The 22074-nt window shown below is 35.6% G+C and overlaps 1 protein-coding gene across 6 annotated transcripts in view; it reads right to left on the reverse strand.

Annotated features, from left to right (window-relative positions):
• The window catches only part of MDGA2 (MAM domain containing glycosylphosphatidylinositol anchor 2), a 782115-nt gene that overhangs the window by 36266 nt on the left and 723775 nt on the right, over nt 1-22074 (reverse strand). For all 6 annotated transcript variants that reach the window (XM_023624618.2, XM_070275008.1, XM_070275000.1 and 3 more), the window contains 2 exons: nt 12814-12991; nt 9322-9342 (listed from right to left, as the gene is read on the reverse strand). In XM_023624618.2, the coding sequence (XP_023480386.1) occupies nt 9322-9342; nt 12814-12991 (199 nt within the window). The remainder of the gene's footprint in view (nt 1-9321; nt 9343-12813; nt 12992-22074) is intronic.

Consider the following 22074-nt stretch of genomic DNA (forward strand, 5'->3'; position numbering starts at 1 on the left):
GGAGTAAATAAAGGGGATGATAATGTCCATTGGACAAAAGATTAAAATTATTCTTAATTGACAAAAATTAAACATAGTTTCTATTATTTCACTCAAACCCAGAACAACTCTTTTAAATTACAGTAATACTGACTCATGAAGCTCACAGAGGAGAAAACTTGGGCTAAGCTCAGCTAGTAAATAATAAAGTCCACACTGAGTATAGATTCCCTGCAATTCACAGAGATGAAATCATCTAAAGAACAGAGACTCTCAGTTGTCTCCTTTCCCCTTGCAGTGGGTCAGACTTATCAGATATTCTTGGGAGTAGAGGCCTAGAAGTTGAGCTCATGCCCTTGAATTAATCTGTGTGCTTCTTTATATGAACAATGAACTCCCCAAAAAGGGAATTAAGAAAACTATCCCATTTAAAATAGCATCGAAAAGAATAAAATAGGAATAAACTTAACCAAAGAGATGAAAGACTTGTACATTGAAAACTACAAAACATTAATGAAAGAAATTAAAGAAGACACAAATAAATGGAAAGGCATCATGTGTTCTTGGACTGAAGGAATTAATATTGGTAAAATGTCCGTACTACCCAAAGTGATCTATAGATTCAATGGAATCCCTATGAGAATACCAATGGTATTTTTTGGTTTTTTTGAGGAAGATTAGCCCTGAGCTAACTACTGCCAATCCTCCTCTTTTTGCTGAGGAAGACTGGCCCTGAGCTAACATCCATGCCCATCTTCCTCTACTTTATGCATGGGATGCCTACCACAGCATGGTTTTTGCCAAGTGGTGCCATGCCCGCACCCGGGATCAGAACCAGCGAACCCTGGGCTACCGAGAAGCGGAACATGCACACTTAACCACTGCGCCACCGGGCTGGCCCCGCCAATGGTATTTTTTTACAGAAGTAGAAAAAAAATTCCTAAAATTTATATGGAACTACAAAAGACCTCGAATGGCCAATACAATTATGGGCAAGGAGAACAAAAGTGGAGGCATCCCACTTACTGATTTTAAAATATATTACAAAGCTACAGTAATCAAAAGGGTATGGTACTTATACATTGTTGGTGGAAATGTAAACTGGTACAGCTATTGTGGAAAATGGTATGGAAGTTCCTAAAAAATCTAAATATAGAACTACCACATGACCCAGGCACCCCTCTTATGAATGTAGACCCAAAAGAAATAAAATCAGTACTTCAAAAAGATATGTGCATGCTCATATCTACTGAAGCATTATTTACAATAACCAAGACATGGAAACAATGTAAGTGCTGATTGACGGATGAATGGATAAATAAATTGTGGCAGATATATAAGGGGATATTAAGCCTTAAAAACGATTATCCTGCCATTTGCAGCAACATGGATAAACCTGGAAGAGCTTATACTAAGTGAAATAAGGCAGACACAGAAAGAAAATAAAAACGCATGCTATCACTTACATGTGGAATTTAAAAAATAGTCAAATACGTAGAAGCAGAGAGTAGAAAAGGGTTATTCTATTAGGGCAGGCAGGTGGGGCAACGAGAAGATGCTGGTCACAGGGTACAAAGTTGCAGCTATGGAGGATGAATAAGTCTAGAGATGATGACTATAGTTAATAATACTGTATCAAATACTAAAAATTTGCTGACAGTATATTTCAGGTCCTCTCATCACACAGATATATGGTAACTACGTATAGAGTTCAAATGATAATTACCTTGATTGTAGTAATCATTTCACTATGTGTATATACATACATATATCAAATAATCATGTTGTATACCTTAAAAATATTCAATTTTCATTTTAAAAAAGGAAACGAGGATGGTACTGGCATAAAAACATATAGACAAATGGGACAGAATAGAGACCCTAGAAATAATGCCATGCACACACAGTTAAGTGATCTTTAATAAAGCAGCCAAAAACACACAATGGGGAAAGATAAGTCTCTTCAACAAACGTTGTTGGGAAAACAGGATATCTACATGCAAGAGAATGAATGTGGACCCTTATCTTATACAATATATAAAAATCAACTCAAAATAGCTTAAAGACTTAAACGTAAGACCTGAAACTATAAAACTCTCAGAAGAAAACATAGGGAAAAGCTTCATGACATTGGTCTTGGCAATGATTTTTTGCATATGACACCAAAAGCACAAGCAGCAAAAGCACAAAAAGACAAGTGGGAGTATATTGCACTAAAAAGCTTCTGCACAGGAAACAAGTGACAGAGTGAAAAGGCAAACTACAGAATGGGAAAAAATATTTGCAAAACATAATATGATAAAAGGTTAATATCCAAAATATATAAGGAATTCCTGCAACTCAAAGCAGAAAAATAAATAATCTGATTAAAAATAGGCAAAGGGGCCGGCCCAGTGGTGTAATGGTTAAGTTTGTGTGCTCCACTTCACGGGTTCAGAGCCCAAGCGCAGACCTATGCCAGTCATTAGCCATGCTGTGGTGGCATCCTCCATACAAAATAGAGGAAGACTGGAACAGACGTTAGCTCAGGGCCAATCTTCCACACCACAAAATAAAAAGGGCAAAGGATTTAAATAGACATTTCCTGAAAAATACATACGGATATGTGAAAATGTGCTCAACATCACTAATTATTGGGGAAATGAAAATCAAAATCACTATGAGATATTACTTCACATCTGTTAGGATGGCTATTATCAAAAAAACAAAAAATAACGAGTTTTGCTGAGGATGTGGACAAATTGGAATCCTTGTACACTGTTGGTGGGAATGTAAGATGGCACAGCCACTAAGGAAAACAGTACAGAGGGTCCTCAAAAATTAAAAAATAGAACTACCATATGATCCAGTAATTCTACTTCCAGGTATTTATCCAAAAGAATTGAAAGCATTATCCCAAAGAGATATTAGCACTCCCATGTTCATTGCAGCATTATTCACAATAGTTTAGATATATAAACAATCTAAATATCCATTAATAGATAAACGGATAAATAAAATGTGGTATACACATATGATGAAATATTACTCAGCCTTAACAAAGGAAATCCTTCCATATATGACAATATTTATGAATCTGGAGGATGTTATACTAAGTAAAATAAGCCAGTTATACAAGGACAAATATGGCATGATTACCCGTATTTGAGGCATCTAAAATATCCAAACACAGAGAAGCAGAGAGTAGAATGATGTTTGTTAGGCGCTGTGGGGAGACGGAAATAGGGAGATGCTGATCAAAGGATATAAACTTCCAATTATGCAAGATGAGTCAGTTCTGGAGACCTGCTGTACAACATCGTGCCTGTAGTTAACAATAGTGTATTGTATGCTTAAAAAGCTGTTAAGAAAGTAGATCTCATGTTAAGTGTTCTTATCGAGATAAATAATAGAAAGAGAGAAGAAGAAAAGAAGGAAGGAGGGAGGGAGGGAAAAAACCACTGGCATTTACAAATAAAAATAAAATAGAGGGTTTTCCCTTGGAATGTAAGGGAAAATTTTGGATACGCCTAAAATTTTTCATAATTTGGGTTAATTTATATATTATATTAAGTTGTTTACAATACATTTGAAAAAGGTATAAGACGACAGTAATTCGCGTTGGACAAAGACGTCTAAGTAATCTCAGCAGGTTCTTCATCACCTCTGCGACATATATCTTTACAGTGAAGAAACCTATCACTGGAGAGATTTTATTAAAAGTTAGCACGCAAAGTGGAAACGAAAATACTATTTAAGACCATAATAATTTTATGATTTTCCTGTGACTTTATATGAGGTAATGATAAATATATGCAAAGAAGTGTACTCATAAAAAAGTTTATTAAAATAAAGAACATCTTGATAGATAATGAAAATGCACTGATCTGTAAAAACTTATCAAAAGTCAATGTAATAATATTAAATATTAAAAGATCTCATAAAATAAGAGATAATGAGGTCCAGGATTTTCACAAAGACAAAGAACTGAATATTGACTTGGTCTTGAATTTTTCACTAGTTTTCTAATAACAACACAATTTTGGCAGAGTTTCAGGGGCTACGCAGAAATAAATAAATCTATTTGAAATATTCTGCATTAAAATATCTCCAAAAGTTTACTTTATTTCCCTGAATCCTTCCCAATACGGTAAAGGAAGAACAAACCTCAAGGATAAGCAAGCTGATGCTCACCGGTCCTCCAGCCCAACGGCCCTCTCACACTCACGTTCTCTCTTTACGCATGTTTTATTTTTTTAGCTTTACTGAGATATAATTGACAAATAAAAATTGTATATATTTAAGGTGTACAACTTGATGTTTTGATATATGTACACTTTGAAATGATCACACAATCAAGTGAATTCATATATGCATCACTTCACAGATCGCATAGTTACTATTATCTTTTTTTTTGTGGTGAGAACGCTTAACGTCTCTCCTCTTGGCAAATGTCAAGTATACGATACAGTAGTTAGGTATAGTCACTATGCTGTACATTAGCTCTGTAGAACTGACTCATCTTGTATGGCTTAAAGTTTATACCCTTTGACCAGCATCTCCCAGTTTCCTCCTCCCTCTCAGCTCTTGGCAGCCACCACTCTACTCTCTGCTTCTGAGTTTGACTGTTTAGATTACACATATAACTGAGATCATGCAGTTTTTGTTCTTCTGTGTCTGACTTATTTCACTCATCATAATGAACCAGGTTCATTCATGTTATCTCAAATGGCAGGATAACCTTTTTTAAAACTGAATAATGTTGCATTGTATGTATATACTACATTTCTTTATCCACTCATCCATCAATGGACTTTCAGATTATTTCCATGTCTTGGCTATTGTGACTCAGGCTGCGGTGAACTTGGCATTGCAGATATCTCTTCAAGATTAAGATTTCATTTCCTTTGGAGATATACCCAGAAGTGGGATTTGCTGGATCATGAGGTAGTTCTATTTTTAACCTTTTAAGAAACCTCCATACTGTTTTCTATAATGCCTGTACCAATTTAGATTCCCACTAAGAGTGTACAATGGTTATTGGGGAATGGGAAAAGATGGGTTAATGGGGAAAGATGAAGAGAGCATCTTTCCCCCATTCTGTGTTCTTGGAACCCTTTCTGAAAATCAGCTGACTGTAAATTCATGGATTTATTTCTGACTCTCTATTCTGCTCCATTGATCTAAACATTGGTTTTTATGCAATTACCATATTCCTTTGATTACTGTAGCTTTGTAATATATTTTAAAATCAGAAAGTGTGATGCCTCCAGCTTTGTTCTTCCTCAAGACTGTGTGGCTATTTGAGATCTTTTGTGGTTCCATATGGACTTTAGCATTGTTTTTTCTATTTCTGTAAAGAATGCCATTGGCATTTTGACAGAGACTGCATTAAATCTGTAGATCACTTTCGGTAGTATGGACATTTTAAGAATACTAATTCTTCCAATCCACGAACATAGAACGTCTTTCCATTTATCTGCATCTTCTCCAATTTCCTTCAACAGTGTGTTATAATTTTTAGTGTGCCAGTCTTTTGCTTCTTTGGTTAAGTTTATTCCTAAGTATTTTATTTTTTTTTGTTGTTGCTATCATGAATAGGATTGTTTTCTTAATTTCCTTTTCAGATAGTTCATTCTTAGTGTATAGAAACACCACTGTTTTTTGTATGTTGATTTTGTATCACACCACTTTAATGAATCTATTAGTTCTAACTTCGGACTGATATTTTGGAGTAGCTTATTACGGCAATTTTTTTTTAGTTTCAAATGGTTTCTTGGAGATATGAAGGTTTTCATGTATATATACATTTGTATTATTATATTACAGATATATATCTCATATATATATGCCATTTTGCACTCATAATATCTAATATAAAGCAAAAGGAGTCCAAAAAGTAATTTTCCAAAGTTCTAAATTTTAACAATTTTACAGACTTCAAAACCTAAATCAGACCAAATACACTTTCCAAAAAATTTGAAATCTCTTTACAGCTGAAAATTCCAACTCCATTGCTGAGATCCTTGAGACCCCAGAACTCATTTCAACCCATTTCACTTTTTTTTTTCTTTTCAATTAATACCATCCAATCACAGGCACCCTTCGTGAGGAACCAGGCAGAGTAGGAGAAGCATGAGGCAGGACCAGTGTGCTCATGGAGCCTGCACAGCACGGTTCTCTCCACAACGAAGCATCTTCCCTCTCAGTTAAAAACTTCAATCATAAGATTTTTTAATCAACTATAAATAGAAAGCTTTCCTCTTTTAAATTTAAGAAGTAAATTTTTTGAGTCTAATGAAGAACCAGACTATGAAAACGTTTCAGGGACTTACTCTTTAGATATTTTGGAGGTGGATATTTAGGATCAACTAACTTAAGGACTACACAAGTTGATAAAGCACAAAAGAGCATTTAAGATTAGTTTGATTTGCAGCCAATGTAGGAAGTCTCATATCACATTTATTATCCTATTAAATATATATCCTAACATGTTTCTACATTTTTTTCTATTTAGATGTTTCAGATAAACTATAATTTATAATTAAGTCAACATATATTTAAAAGATTTTTAAACTTTATTATCAAGTCAATAATCTTTTTCTGGAAGAAATATTGCTACATGGTATTATAAGAATTCATTATACATAATTACAAATAACGTGTTAGAAGTAAGACTTGGCTGTATTTTCTTCATTTTAAGAAATAATTCAGAATCATAGCAGAAGCAATTCATCTTTTTAATTACATTTTTTCTTCGTTTAGATTTTTTTTCCTGACCTGCTTAACTTTTGCTTTCTCCTCAACTTCACCAACAGTATAATTAGTGGGAAGGTATGTTTTAATGAAATGTGGAGAATACACAGTAGGTATATGGCAACTAATTGAAATCTTATAGCAAAATTATAGTAAGAGAAAACAAGTCTGCCAGGGGCTGGGTGCAGGGGCTGAGGATTAACCACAGAGCAGCACAGGACATTCAGGGCTGATGGAACCTTGGGGTGATGACCACACAACTGGATGAATTGGTCAACGCTTCTTACAGACAGACAGGGGTGAATTTTAACATATGTAAATTATACCTTGAAAATAAATGACAAAAATTAAAAATATAGCATTTAAGAAGAAGATCTCACATACAAGCAGTCTATCTGAGGGAAAGAAAGGGAACTTTCCATAGCAAAAATCTAAACAAAACATGACTTTCTTTCACATGTTGGCCTATTTTCCTCACTTACTGAGTAATATCTGGCTAGTTTATTAAAAACTTGAATCTATAACGATAGCTTTGTTCGATAAAGCATTGTTCTTATACATGTTTGGGACCTGGAGGCAATAACAAGGTTAAAGAAATCAATTAATAAGGGGAAAATGTATGTAACTGTCAATAACGTAAAAATAGTTACTCCTGATAACTTAGAGAAATCGCCGCCTGATGGTTACTAAAAGGCTTTATTCTAAACAACTCTCATCTTCTACCATAGTGAATATTCATTAAGACATCAAAAAGTATACAGCCAGTGGAAATCTCCGGTAGAGAGAGTTAAGCTGGAAATTATTTAAAAATAGAAAATCCAAGCCATTGTTTGAGGACATTTTGTAAAATGCTTGCTGAGGAAGAAGAGTCGCTAACTGTGACCTAAAGGATTCAAGCTTTTAGAAGCGTTCAAATTCTAACTAACGTTGTCCATCTTCAGGGCACACTTGCAGCTTCTGTAACTTTTGCACGTAGTACTCTAGACGCACTGAGCTTTGCTCAGTTTTCATCTGAACACGACCTTTATGTCACTGATAGGCACACCTTTCCCAACTTCTTCCCCTATGGGACCTCCATTCAACTCAGGACCCACTCAAATATCACCTCTTCTGGAATACTTTCTGATTTGCCATAAAATTCATGGTACTTATTATAATTGTATTGAAATAATCTGTTGGCACACACTCCTTCAACTATATATTTATATATGCAATCTTTTTCAGTAGAGAGAAGCTGTTCAAAAATCTTTCCTTGAATTGAAATATTTGTCAATTTTTTCCTGTATCTAGTTTTATCTTTCTGTGACACTCGTTTTAAATATTTCTACTGAAGGTACAGTCAGAGAACTTAACTCCAAAGGAGTTATAATCAATATAGTAATTACTAAACACAAACAATATCCTGGGTAGAAGCCAGGGAGAATCTGATTTATGTAATTAATTCATCTTGAAATTGTCATGTATTTGTTCTTTTAACAAATGATCATTGAACACCTGCTAAGCATGAGATGCTGTGATAGACACAAAGATAGTGAGATATAGGGAGAAATTACAAACAGATTCAGCTCTTAACTATCTTATAATCTACTGGAGGATATGAGAATATCACAAATAGCTTACCACATGGAAGAAGATAAATTGCTGTGGGAAATCAAAAAGAGGTAATATTTGGTGGAGAAGCAATTGTGCTAAACTTTATAAGAAACATGAACCTCAAAGGGTTGATAACATTAAAGAGTCCTTGTGATGACTAATCGAATTTTTGTGTGTGAAAGCAATATGTAAACAATAAAAATCTGTAAAAAAAATTCAGTATTATAATTTGGATATGCAGAAGTGGAGCAAAAGAGGATCTTTGGTAGAAAATACAGCAAGAACAGAGGTTCTGTAGTTTGGTCTTTGTTATATAATCAGTGAAAGGCTGTTGTAGAAAAGGACATAAAGTAAAATGAGAAAAAAGACTTGGATGTTTCTTCACTACATGCAGGGAATAGAGAATGCTGGATGGATGGGAGGAAAAGTGCGAAGGTGGCTGCCCATTCTTTTGTTAGCCAAGAACAATATTTTCCCAGGCACAAAATAGGAGACAAAAATCAATCCTTAATTTAAATGTGAAGTATTATCAAGAGGATGGTGATCAGATTATCTTCTTCATCATAAATGATTGGGATATAGAATAGTGATCCATGAAAAAAATCTTGATTAAACCATTCAAATACCAAGTTTCTAAGTAACTATAGTCTTTATGAGTGAAATGTAGAAGGCAAAGAAAGAAAATTAAAGAAACAAGTAATAGCAATAAAAATGTATGCAATGCCACAAAAGAAAAAATAATCCCACAGTTACATGAAAGACAAATGTTAAGCACGTTGGGGAAAATGGCTCCATATTTAGCAAAACTTATAAAAAACAATTATCAATATTAAATAATTTGTCTTTATACCCATGTCCTTTGAAATTTAAAATTCACATTAACGCCAGTTTTCTAAGCCATTCCATTTTAAACCAAATATAAACAATTGCTACATAATCTTTGTATGTTTATGCATTTTCTGTTTTTCTTAATTATGAAATACAGTGCCATTTTTAAAGTGAAAATATACTTACTCAAATGAGGATTAACAGGAGCTAAAAAAAAGCAAAAAAAATAATGTTAGCATGGTTTGAATGTCTTTCATAAGTAAAAGTCCAATTAGTGTACCATAGTTCTTTACCAAAACTTAACGATCTTCTCCACTGTGGCTGTGGAGAATTCTATCTGTAATCCATTTGTTCTAGAGGATTGAATAGAATCCTCCTGGAGCTCAGCAGTAACCTCCTGAGTACACACAAGATCAATGCTACAGAGCATGTGGGGTTTGCTCATTTCCCTGGAAGGGAGGCACTGATCTTTTCTATCTTAACCAGGGCTCAACCAAACCCAGAGTCAAAACTGAAACTGACAGTAGGCCAACCTGCCACCCCATGTTCTGACAAGGAAAACAATCTTCCAGAGGATGGTACACTTCAATTTTTTTGCTCTTATCTCTTTCTGTTGAAAATAAGATGGTATATATGAAAACAGAGCAATCCTTCTGTCACGTCATGACGTGTCCCGAAACAAATAGCTACTTGAATGCTGCTTTGTTTAATTACATTAACACACACACACACACCACACACATACACAAAAACACGGCTTTCAAATGATAAACAACACAGCTGCATTTTTGTGCACCAGAAGAAATATTTATCTCAAAAGACTAATCGTGTTCACAATACAAGTGCCAATTGATTTCCACATGAAGAGGAATGAATACTTTACATTTTCCTGAAACAACAACAAAAATATACCCAACCTAAGAGACAACATAGTATCTGTATATATGGATTAGGCATTTATCACTCTGAGGGAAAATTCCATTCTGGAAGAAGGAAAGCAATATTGTAGCCTCTCAAGATGACAGCAGGCAGTTCACCGAACCTGCAGAAGTTTCTCTGCCTTGTCACTAATTCCTAGTGTTTGCCATTAACCACCCTGTTAAACTTGGACATTAGTAGTAAAGAATGACAGATAGCCAAAAATACACACACATGCACAAAGCAGTTTCATATATAATTTTTACTATAATTAGTACATTGGGATCAATTTTAACAAAGTGAGTTAGTCTCTCAACCAATTATTTTTGGTATTTCCCCATAGAGAAGACAGAGTATTCTGATTACTTCAGCTGTTTTTCTGATTCTGCAATCCCCACTGCAAATTATGAAATGAATAACGCAGAGAAGGGGGTATTCATTTACTCGTTCCACTGATGTGGAGAAAAAATAACAATTCTTTTTCTTGCAAGGTATCAATATATGTTAACCTGAAAATTAATTAGTAGAAATTAAAATTATTTTATAGTTAAAGTAAGATGAAATTATAAAATTCTCTTTGTGTTATCTCTTTAAAGCAGTAAGCATCTTGGAATTATAATTTAGTTCTAAGAAACATGTCACATCTACACGTAACCTTTGACCAGACTGAATTTTAATTGTCTTTTCGTACAATATTTTTAGTACCAAATTCAGTATAAATAGCACAATTAACCTTGTGAAAATTTGCCATTCTAAATTCCAAATATTGCGGCGAGTCTATTTTTCTTCTTTCAATCAAACTTCTATGTCTAATTTCTTTTATTTATTCATTTTTTTGGTGAGGAAGATTTGCCCTGAGCTAACATCTTCCTCAAAAGTTTGTCATTTTATAGTTGTTTAACTCTACAGGATCCTGAAATTTTCTGGTCCTAATATCATCATCTTTGAAAGGAATGGCTCTTGATGTGCAGTTTCTAATGTGCTTCCATATTAAAAAGTCTATAATTTTATAACTTAGGAGCAGGAAGCATAAACATTAGGTAAGAGGAGAGAATTAATATTTTATAAAACATATGAAACTAAAACTTGAGAAAAATATACTGGGACACTATCTAGTTGTCTGCCCAATGGAATCATGGAGGTGATCACAGAGTAATAATCATTATTCTGCATATTTATATCACTAATATAAAAAAAGTGTATTTTTAAAGGACCTCAGTCAAGAAAAGATGTGCTGTGATTCTAACGCTTTTCGCATTCCTTGATCTTCTATAAATATTCCACTCTACATTATATATCTTAATTTTTTAATGAAAATTCAATATATCATCCCCAATATATTCTGGCCGATGAGAAGAGGGTAAAGAAAAGTGATTTCATATGAAACAGCAACTCTGAGTTTTTAATAATTTCATTTTATTTATGAAATAATTATGAAATATATTGCCAGTGATTCACTCAACCTTGAAAAATGCATTGACAATTCTGGAGCCAGCCATTGAATATTACAAATTATAAAAATGCACGTAAATTTCAACTGATAAATATTAATCTGTTTATACACCTTAAAATAATATCATATCTAATTACTATTGTTTCTATTTTTTAGATAAAGCTTTTGATCAACTTTTAATTTTTTCACAGGTTTATATTAATTTCTATTTTTGCTCAAGTAGGACATTTAAATAGTGAAAAAAATTAAAAGCATGTAGCTTATAAAGGCAAACTATCACAAACATACACACAGATGCACAAGCACATTTAGGTGTTTTTAACATTAGAAATCTAAAATAAAAAAATGACTAAAAAAATTGGCTGAGGTGTTCTTCAATAGGTGAGTGGATAAACAAACTGTGATGCATCCATACAAGGGGTATTATTCAACTGTGAAAAGAAACGGACTATCAAGCCACAAAAAATCCTTAGAAAATCCTTAAATGTGTATTGCTAAGCGAATTAGCCAGCTTGAAAAGGCTGCATGCTGTAGGATTCCAGCTCTACAACATTCTGGAAAAGGCAAATTCCAGACAGTGGGAAGGTCAGCGGTTGTGAGGGTTGGAGCAGAAGGGAGGGAGGGGCGAGTGGGCAGAGCACACGGATTTTAGGGCCAGGAAACTGGTCTGTGTGACACTGTAATGGTGGATACATGTCATTACGCATTTGTCAAAATCCACATAACTGTACAACACATTATTGTGTACAACACAAATAATAAACCCCAATGCAAACTATTTACTTTAATAAGAATGTGTCGATATTGGTTAATCAATTGTAACAAAAGGACCACGCTAACAGAAGATGTGAATAATAGGGGAACCCGGGTGGAGGGGAAGGGGAAGAGGGCATATATGGGAGCTCGCTATACTTTCTGCTCAAAAACTAAGTCCATTAATTAAAAAAATAAGAAAACATTTTGATCACATTTGCTAACTTCCTAATATAGATTTTAAAGCCATTAAGAATTTGAAAAAATAAAATGCAGAAATATTACATCATAAATTATGGGATAGAAAATAAAGGAACATTCCTGACATTATCACAGAGATTCAATGCTAACAAAAACATTATTCCATATCTCTGCATTTATCATCAAATACTATATGATGATTATGTTTCTTCGATTTGTTTTTTCTTTGGTCACTTGGCTGATGACCCAGAAAGTCAACATGCTAAATTTTAGTTTGTGTCTAAATTTGGTATAGTTGCAATCTACATATTCCAGATATGTAAATAAACACTTTTAAAGAAAGGGCTGCTTACCACTGTATTTGATGACACGAATTGTTGAATCTCCTTCACCAAATTTGGTGAGAGGAGTTAGTCGGACTTCGTAAGCCTCTGGTTTAATTAGCTCAGTCAAATTATATGTAATTAATTCTCCCTTTTGAATATTTCCATTTATTTTAATCTCCTGTTCCCACCAACGCTGCTGTCCAGCCTGAAATCAAAAGAATTATGTAATAATGTTCTCAGTATTTTCTTCAGAGGTACTTATCGTGCTCTAGTAGAATGAGAAAAAAAGTTGACATTTTATTACATAAGAAAATAGATTATATTATATGAACACACTTTATTAAAGCTCAAGTTTCTATAATAACCACCAAATTTTGCAGACGTTTCCATGCAGATGTTTGCAGATAATTACCAAATTGTCACAGGATAGTTTGGCTGATTAAACATATTTAATATGCCCTCTAACATTAAGAGTCAGAGAGAGAAAACAACAGTCTCTATGGGAGTCTCAATCTGGAGGTTTAGAGAGATATAAGTTTAACGACTTCTTGCTGAACAAATTTATAGTCAACTCATCTTTGACAGAGGAACAAAGATAATGCAATGGCGCAAAGACAGTCTTTTCAGCAAATTGTGCTGGAGCAAATTGTGCCGGAACACCGGGCATCCACATGTGAAATACTGAATCTAGGTACAGACTTTACACCCTTCACAACATTCAACTCAAAATGAATCACAGACCTAAATGTAAAATGCAAAATTACAAAACTCCTAGAAGATAACGTAGGAGAAAATCTAGATGACCTTGATTTTGTCAATGACTTTTTAGATACAATACCAAAAGCACAATCCATGAAAGAAATAATTGTTAGGCTGGACTTCTTTAAATTAAAAATCTCTACTCTACAAAAGACATTATCAAGAGAATGAAAGACAAGCCACAGATTAGGAGCAAATATTTGCAAAAGATACATCTGATAAAGGATTATTATCCAAAATATACAAAGATCTCTTAAAACTCAACAATAAGAAAACAAGGAATCCAATTTAAAAACGGGCTACAGATCTTAACAGAAAGAATGCTCCACATCATGTCATGAGAGAAATGAAAATTAAAACAACAATGAGATATCACTACACACCTATTAAAATGGTCAAAATCCAGAATACTAACAACACAAATGCTAACAAGGATGTGGAGCAACAGACACGCTCATTCATTACTGTTGACAGTGCAAAATGGTCCAGCCACTCTGAAAGATAGTTTGGTGGTGTTTTACAAAAGCAAACATACTCTTACCATATGACTCCAGCAATTCTGCTCCTACTATTTACCCATAGGAGCTGAAAACTTATGTCCACACAAAAATCTGCACATGAATGTTTATAGGAGTTTTATTCATAATTGCTAAAACTTAGAAGCAACCAAAATGTCCTTCAGTAGGTGAATGAATAAATAAACTGTGCTACAACCAGACAACTGAATCCTACTCAGTGCTAAAAAGAATGAGCTATCAAGCCATGAAAACACATGGAGGAGCCTTAAATGCAAATTACTAAGTGAAAGAAGTCAATCTGAAAAGGCTACATACTGTGTGATTCCAACTATATGACATTCTGGAAAAGAAAAACTATGGGACAATAAAGAGATCAGTGGCTTCCGGGGGTTAGGGAGAAGGGAGAGATGAAGAGGTGGAGCACAGAGGATTTTTAGGGCAGTGAAACTGCTCTGTATGATGATATAATGGTGGATACATGTAACTAAAAGTTTGCCCAATCCGTAGAATATACAACATCAAGAGAGAACCCCAATGTAAACAGTGGACTTTGGCTGATAACGATGTGCCTGTGTAGGTTCATTGTAACAAATGTACCTCCCTGGTGGGGGATGTTCATATTAAGGGAGGCTGCTCAGGTGTGAGGGCAGGGGATATATGGGAAATTACTGTACCTTCTGCTCAATATTGCCATGAACCTAAAACTACTCTAAAAGAGTAAAGTCTTTGAAAAAAAAATCTGTTGTGCCATCTTGATAATTTCCTGTTCTTTGCATGCATTTTCAGTTTTCTTTTATTCATACATGTATTGCTAAGCATAGTTGCCTTATAATATGTATCGAACACGTTTTATATCTGAAGTCTATACGTCCTTGTTAGTGGTGCTTTTCTCCTCTTCTCACAAAGAACTGGGGTTCTTTGTGTCTTTGAGACACGTTCCTTTAGAGATGTACCTTTGTTTCTGACATGCTCCTAAGAGCATAGACAGTAAAATTCACTTTGACTGTGAAATCCTTTGGTGTCACAAATTAAAGTGGAGATGATCTCTTGCTTTGGGCAGGCCTTCGGTTTTCTTTCCGGTTTGCCTCACCAACGCCATGCTGTAAGAATCAAAGGGCAACTTTGTCTGGGCTGGTGAATAGCTGAAGGCAAAAGCAATTTGGGTGGAATATTCCATTTTTTTGAGCTTCCATTTTCCCTTATATGTGTATATATATATTTATATATTAATATATATAAAAATATATATATATTTTGGTGAGGAAGATTCATCCTGAGCTAACATCTGTGCCAGTCTTCCTCTACTTTGAATGTAGGATGACTCCACAGCATGGCTGATGATTGGAGTAGGTCCATGCCCGGGATCCAAACCTGCAAACCTGAGCCACTGAAGTGGAGCACACAGAAATGTAACCACTTGGTCACGGGGCGGGCCCCCTAATCCCTTATGTTTTTACAGAGTAATTTTACATATATACACACACCCATATACAGACACACAGCAAATGTGTAAATGTGCATATATATATTTTTTCATATATTTATGTATTTGCTTTATGTCTGAAGGTGTATTAGTTCCACTTATGTAGCCTAACCTGCTAGATTTCTGGAAATGAAAATCTCAAATATGTGCCATTAGCACAGGATTAGAAAAATGACAAATAAAATAAAGGAGTGGAACAGAAAGCCCATGTATATATTTGTGGGGATGTTTACATAGAAGACAGAAAATAATATACCATTTAATTAGTTATGTATATGGAGAAAACATGAATTTGATTCCTACTTCACATCTTATACAGAAAAGGCAGTCTCAGGATGATCAAATACCTATATTTAAAAGGCAAAAGTTAAAAACCATTTAGTAAAAATCAGAACAATGTCACCATGACCTCAAGTAAGACATTGCTTGCTTATACAAAATAGAAAAATACAATTAGTAAGGAAAAAGATTGATAAATTAGCCAATCTTAAATTCGAAATTTGAAATTTAAAACTTTGGTATAAAAATTTCTTATCAGTGCTCCCCATTAAACAGGGAAAATAAAGGTAGATGTTTGAAGAAGATATTTAGAACATGTAGTTAACTAGACTATATTAAGACTCCTGTAAGTAAATAAGAAAAAGTATTCAGTAGCAAAATGAACCTAATAAGAATAGATATTTCATAGAAGGGGAAACCCAAATAACTGATTAGAGAAAAGGCTCAGTTTCACCACGAGTCAAGGAAATGGAAATTAAAACCATAGTACTATTTCCCACCATGAGATAAAGAAAAAAATTATAAAAATAACAATATTAGGTTTTGATGTAGATATGAAACAGTGAGAATATTTACACACGTCAAGAACCGGAAAGGGCAGGAGGAGGGGGTGGATGGGTAAGATTTTACTCACAAGCTAAGAAGTCAGCTTGCAACAGTATCATGGATGCTAGCCGACTCAGATTACAGGGTCACGACACAGCAGACACCATAAACGTCACATTCACATTGGTTCCCCTTGTCTCCCTAGTCCCACAGGGGTGACCCAGAACTGCCCACGTGGATTTTGCACATGCCTTTGATTTATATCACATCTGAGGGACGCTGAGGATAAGAAACCTTCGTATTTAATAACTGACAGCAACCAAACTTACTCAACCACTACCCAAGAGGGAGACATTACGTTTGATATGTTGGACATTGAGCAGTCCTTCTGTCTACTCCAGAGGGAGACACTCTCTCTATTCTAAGAATGTTTGCTATGCAAATGACCTTGAAGAGATAGGCTAGAATAAAAAGACAGTTAGTGCCTCTGCACACATGATATGCAAAAAAGCAAGAGATCCACGGAAAACTGTCTTCTAAAAATATAGTCTTGAGGAGGCTGTAAATCCGTATAAGCATGGAGAGCAGTTTGACAACAATACTGCAATGAGAACAGATAAACTCTTGTACACAAGGAAAAATATTCATGGCATAGAAAACACAGAAAATGATCTAAACATCAATAAGCGATAGAATGATCAAATGATAGTCTTCATAAAATCTAAGACAAAATCGAGCATGAGAAATAAACCAAAGCTACAGACATCATGGGTGAATGTCATAAAATTAATATTGAGCTAAACTTAATTTTCAAGCAGACATATTAGAAAATTTAAGTTCAAAGCATACGTTTTGAAGAGCGATACATAGATATGTATCAGAGTAAAAGAAATGCCGAAAATAGTAACTACTAAGTTCAAGATACTGGTCACGTGGGGTGAGGGGGGGCCTCAAGAGAAGATGAACTGTGAGGGGGCACAAAGGACTTCACTCCATTTGGTGAGTTTTGTTTCCTTAGATTGAGAGTAGAGAGACAAATCAGGATGACAGGACTCTTGTGTCAGCCTGAAATATTTCAGAGAGACTTGCAGAATAAGAGTTAGAGACAGGCCATTGTGAATTTTCTTAAACTCTTTCTCCCTTGAATTCCAGACAGTGCTCCCTTGTGTTGCTGGCTGCATCCACGCCTGCAGCTGTGCCTTCTTCTCATTCTCTTGCTCAGCGCTTTTTCTTTTCCTGAGTTCTAAATGTTGATTGGTCTCCAGGGTTTTTTATTTGGCATTTGTGTGTGTGTGTGTGTGTTTGGTGAGGAAGATTAGCCCTGAGCTAACGTGTGTGACAATCTTCCTCCACTTTGTATGTGGGATGCCTCCACAGCATGGCTGGTAAATGGGAGTAGGTCTGTGCCTGGGATCCACACCAGTGAACCCGGGGCTGCCAAAGCAGAGCACATGGAACTTTAATCACTCAGCCCCAGAGCCAGCCCGTTTGGTATTTCTGATACCCTGTATTAGTGGCTCTCACAGTTCCGCATGCATGCGAGTCCCTGGACAATCTTGGTAAACGCCAAAATTCCAAGTCGTAATCATCAGGAATTCTGCTTCAATGAAGTCTAGAGACATAATTTTTCAATGAGGTTAGAAATACAATTTTTAAGAAGTCCCTCCTCCTCTAAAGGTCATCTGGATGCAGACGATGCAGGGGCTACACCAGGTGAGGCACAGCCCAGTGCTGTAGAGCACCTCACTGATGCTGGGGGTTTCTTCCAGCACCTCCGCATTGTGGACTCCTTACCGTCTACATTCAGGCCAGCTAATTAAAAACAAAAACAGAAAGTCCCACTACATGTACCAGTCCTTCCTATGTGCCAGGCGCTATGTTAACTGTGCCATAGCTATTGTTATATTTGATCTACCAACACCTCTGGTAGGTAGAAATTAACACCCGCCCCAGTCTACAAATCAGGAAACTGAGACGGGGGGAAGCCAAGTTAATGTAAATCTCCTGAGCTTTCTAGAAGGTGGCAGCTGCAAAATTTGCTTTCACCCAAAACGACTTTGGCATCACTTTCTCCTTTGCTTGCCCAGAATTTGTGGCTCCTTTAATTGTTTTTAACAGAGGCTTTATATATTTAATTATAATACACATAGTATAGGAGATTTTTTTCCATACAGATTATAAGCCAGGAAAAACATCTCATTAATTTTTATACCTACAGTGTCTGGTCATTAGTGTGATGCGATTAAACTCTGGTGTACAGTGTATATTTATCTTCTCCAAAGAGCCCAGCAGGAAACCCAGCGCGCCTGGGGACACAGTCACTGAATTTCCATACACTGGTAAAAATGGATAGAAACTGAATTCCACAGAAAGTACTTTACTTATGCAAAATTGGTACTAGATCCCACAAAGTTTCTATCAGTTCTGGAGGCTAAAAATTCTGTAAAATATTATAATGTAAATGGTGATTTCTTTCACTGTCTTCAGATTTTAGATTATTAAATTACATGTATAAACTAAGGGCAACGTATTATTCCAGGAGATAGAGAAAAGTAGTTTAAATCCACCAAAATATATACAGAATGATTTGACGTTTTACTCTCATCTAAAGACACACAAGTTTAATGAAGGTGCATTTTTCTGGATGTTAATAGAAGTTTAATACCACTCAGTATTCGTGGAACATCCCAAGGGGACACTGCAGGGCTTCTGTTGTGATGACGAGATGCTTTACTCAAGTAATTTTATTGGCAGATACATTGATGTTGTCCCTCGTCACGACCTCCAAAGTACATAACTTCACACGTGTACTAAAAAAGCAATAACTTTGATTCCAAGTCTTTAATTTAAAGCTGTAATGAAAGTATATACTTCAGCAGTTGAGGAATAAGCAATTTAATAAGCAATTAAATACTTCATATTGTTTCTCAGTGAGCTGTGCAAAATGTAGAAATGGAAAACTAAACGCAATTTTTGCATATACACAAAAGAAAATGCACTTAGTACACTGTTTGAAGGGAATACCACGAACGCTCAGAGAACGGGGGACCCAAACCATACCTACGGCAGACAGCCCCAGAGCATACACACCAGAAACACGCTGCCGTGAAAACAACGTGTAAAATTGGTTTTATCATTTCAATTTTTAAAAAGTTTTCATGTCACATTTTCTTTTCTGAAGAGATGTGTTCCTTTCATATAAGATGGGGGGGGGGCAGATAGCCTCAAAACTTAAAAATCCCCTACAATGAGGCATTTCATTAAAAGCTGCAGTTTACTATTTTTACCACAGAGGAAAATTAAAAGGCTGTTGTTGAAAGGCCTCAGGAACAAAAACCATATTTAATTATTTTTCTTAATTTACAAAGGAACAAAATTAGCTCCTTTAAGCAGAAGGCTGCAACAGATTCTGAAATGTGAAAGAAAAAGAAAGCTGCCACCTTTTCTGTTTCCCTCTGGACTGAAAATCTTTTTCAGCTCTGTTAAGGAACTCCACTCAAAGATCCCAGATAAGCCAGAACCTAAAGGAGCAGAGGGCTCCCCCAGGGGAACACAAGCCGTGTCCGCAGGTGTACTGCATTCATTGCGATGTGACCCCCTCAGAAAGGCTGATACACCCACTTGATGGGGGACTTCCTTTCGGGTTTACCAGCCACATGCTAGTAAAAGTAACAGCTGACCTTAAAAACCCAGGGATCACAGATCTAAATCAGAAACTCTTATGATTATAATACAGAGTACAAACTAGCTAAGATAAGATTTTGATAGGTTAAAATCCAATTGCCAATAACATTTTAGGGGATAAAGAGAAAACAAATAACATGGCATTAAATGTACATGTAATGTAAATGTATTTACATCAAATGTAAATTATTTCTATTTTCCACTAAGTAATATTAGCATACTTCTATCCACTTAATTATGCACCTAAGTTAGGTTCCTGGACCTGATTCCAGTGTTTGTTTGGGGTTCCCCACACCAACAAGTAATTCTCGGGACACTAGCTGGGTGTCCTACAAGTCAACTCTATTCTGACACTGTCTACCCAGAGATAGCATCAGATTCCACCTAGGGGGCTCACTCCTACATGACTGCCCTCCCAACCCCCCACATCAGGTGACAGTCACAAGGCCAGGTTGTTACCTGTACTTCTGACCAAGTGGCTATAAATCAGAGGTTCCCAAGACCTCCTCCTTGGGTTCAATTAATTTGCTGGAGTGGCTCACAGAACTCAGGAAACGTTTTAGATACTAGACCACCGATTCATTATAAAAGGATATAATTCAGGAACAGCCAGACAGAAGAGATGCATGGGGTGAAGTACTTGGAAAGGGGTGTGGAGCTTCCATATCCTCTCCAGGGCGCCACTCTCCTGGAATCTCCACGTGTTCATCAGTCCAGAATCTCTCCAAACTCTGTCCTTTTGGGTTTGTACTGAGGCTTCATTACGTAGTCATCATTGATTAAATCATTGGCCATTGGGGATTGATTCCACCTCCAGGACCTCTCCTCTGCCTGGAGGTCAGGGGTGGACTAAAAGTTCCAACCCTCTAACCACACTGTTGGGTCTCCTGGCAACCAGCCTCCACCCTCAGGTTGGGTCCAAAAGTCACCTCATTAACATAACAAAACAGACCTTTATCACTCTCTTCCCCTAGGAAATTCCAAGAGTTTTAGGAGCTTTGTGCCAGAATGAGGAGGAAGACCAAATATATTTCTTATTATAAATCACAATATCACAATATCCTTTCTTCCTTCATTACTACAAATTTGAGTCTTATTCTCTTCACACTCAGTATGAATTCTTTCGAATTAAAGTCACTTTTTCAACACCATGGAAATATTTTGTTTTTCATACTTTGCTCATGATATTAACGCCTTTACAAGTGACAGCATATCTTTTAGATATACAGATGTTTAATAGTTTTTGTCTGCCATTCCTCTTTGGAAAGTTGTATTATTTTTCTTAATTGAATTATGTCTATGTGAAAGTTAAACAGCTTTTCCTGAAAGCTAGCCTGAAGCTTTGGACAGATTGATTTATGACTAGTCCTTCAGCCAATTGCATCAACATCTACTATGAAAACGTTATGCTGTCTCCCGAAGTAGGTGGGCAACATCCACTGCTTTTTCTTGAGTTTCCATTGTCACAAACATGATAGGTCATTGTCAAGTACATAATATCTTTTGTCGCAAATGTATATTATATTGCAGTATTAAAGGTTTCTTTTAGAAATCATTTATGGATCCATGTTTCAATCAGAATTCAAAGAAGGCAAATAATGCAAATGTGTTGACAATTAGAGTGACAGAAATCTATACCGGGCAAAGTTTGTATAGAGACAGACAACAGCATCTGCTCAATAACTTACTCTATTGCCTAAAAGCTGGCAAGTTAGTTTTAATGACTGGCATATAAGGGATTCCAAATACGGAACATTAAAAAGGTATAGTGGGAAGATGTGTTAGAACTGGGGCACTATAGCAGTGCTGCCTTTCAGCACAAAGGACCCTGCATTTTGTTGTCATCTTATTTGGTAAAATTCAGTAAAAGCCATAGTGACACTGAAACTTTTGACTTGAAAATATATCCTCAGAATTTAATATGAGTAAGGGGATGTATGCATTTATGTATTCTTTAATTTCAGATTTATCCATATACAAAATATTAAATGCTACCTAAGAGGGATCTGAGTTAATATT

Source organism: Equus caballus, chromosome 1 (genome assembly GCF_041296265.1).
Source record: "Equus caballus isolate H_3958 breed thoroughbred chromosome 1, TB-T2T, whole genome shotgun sequence".
Classification (NCBI taxonomy): Eukaryota; Metazoa; Chordata; class Mammalia; order Perissodactyla; family Equidae; genus Equus; species Equus caballus.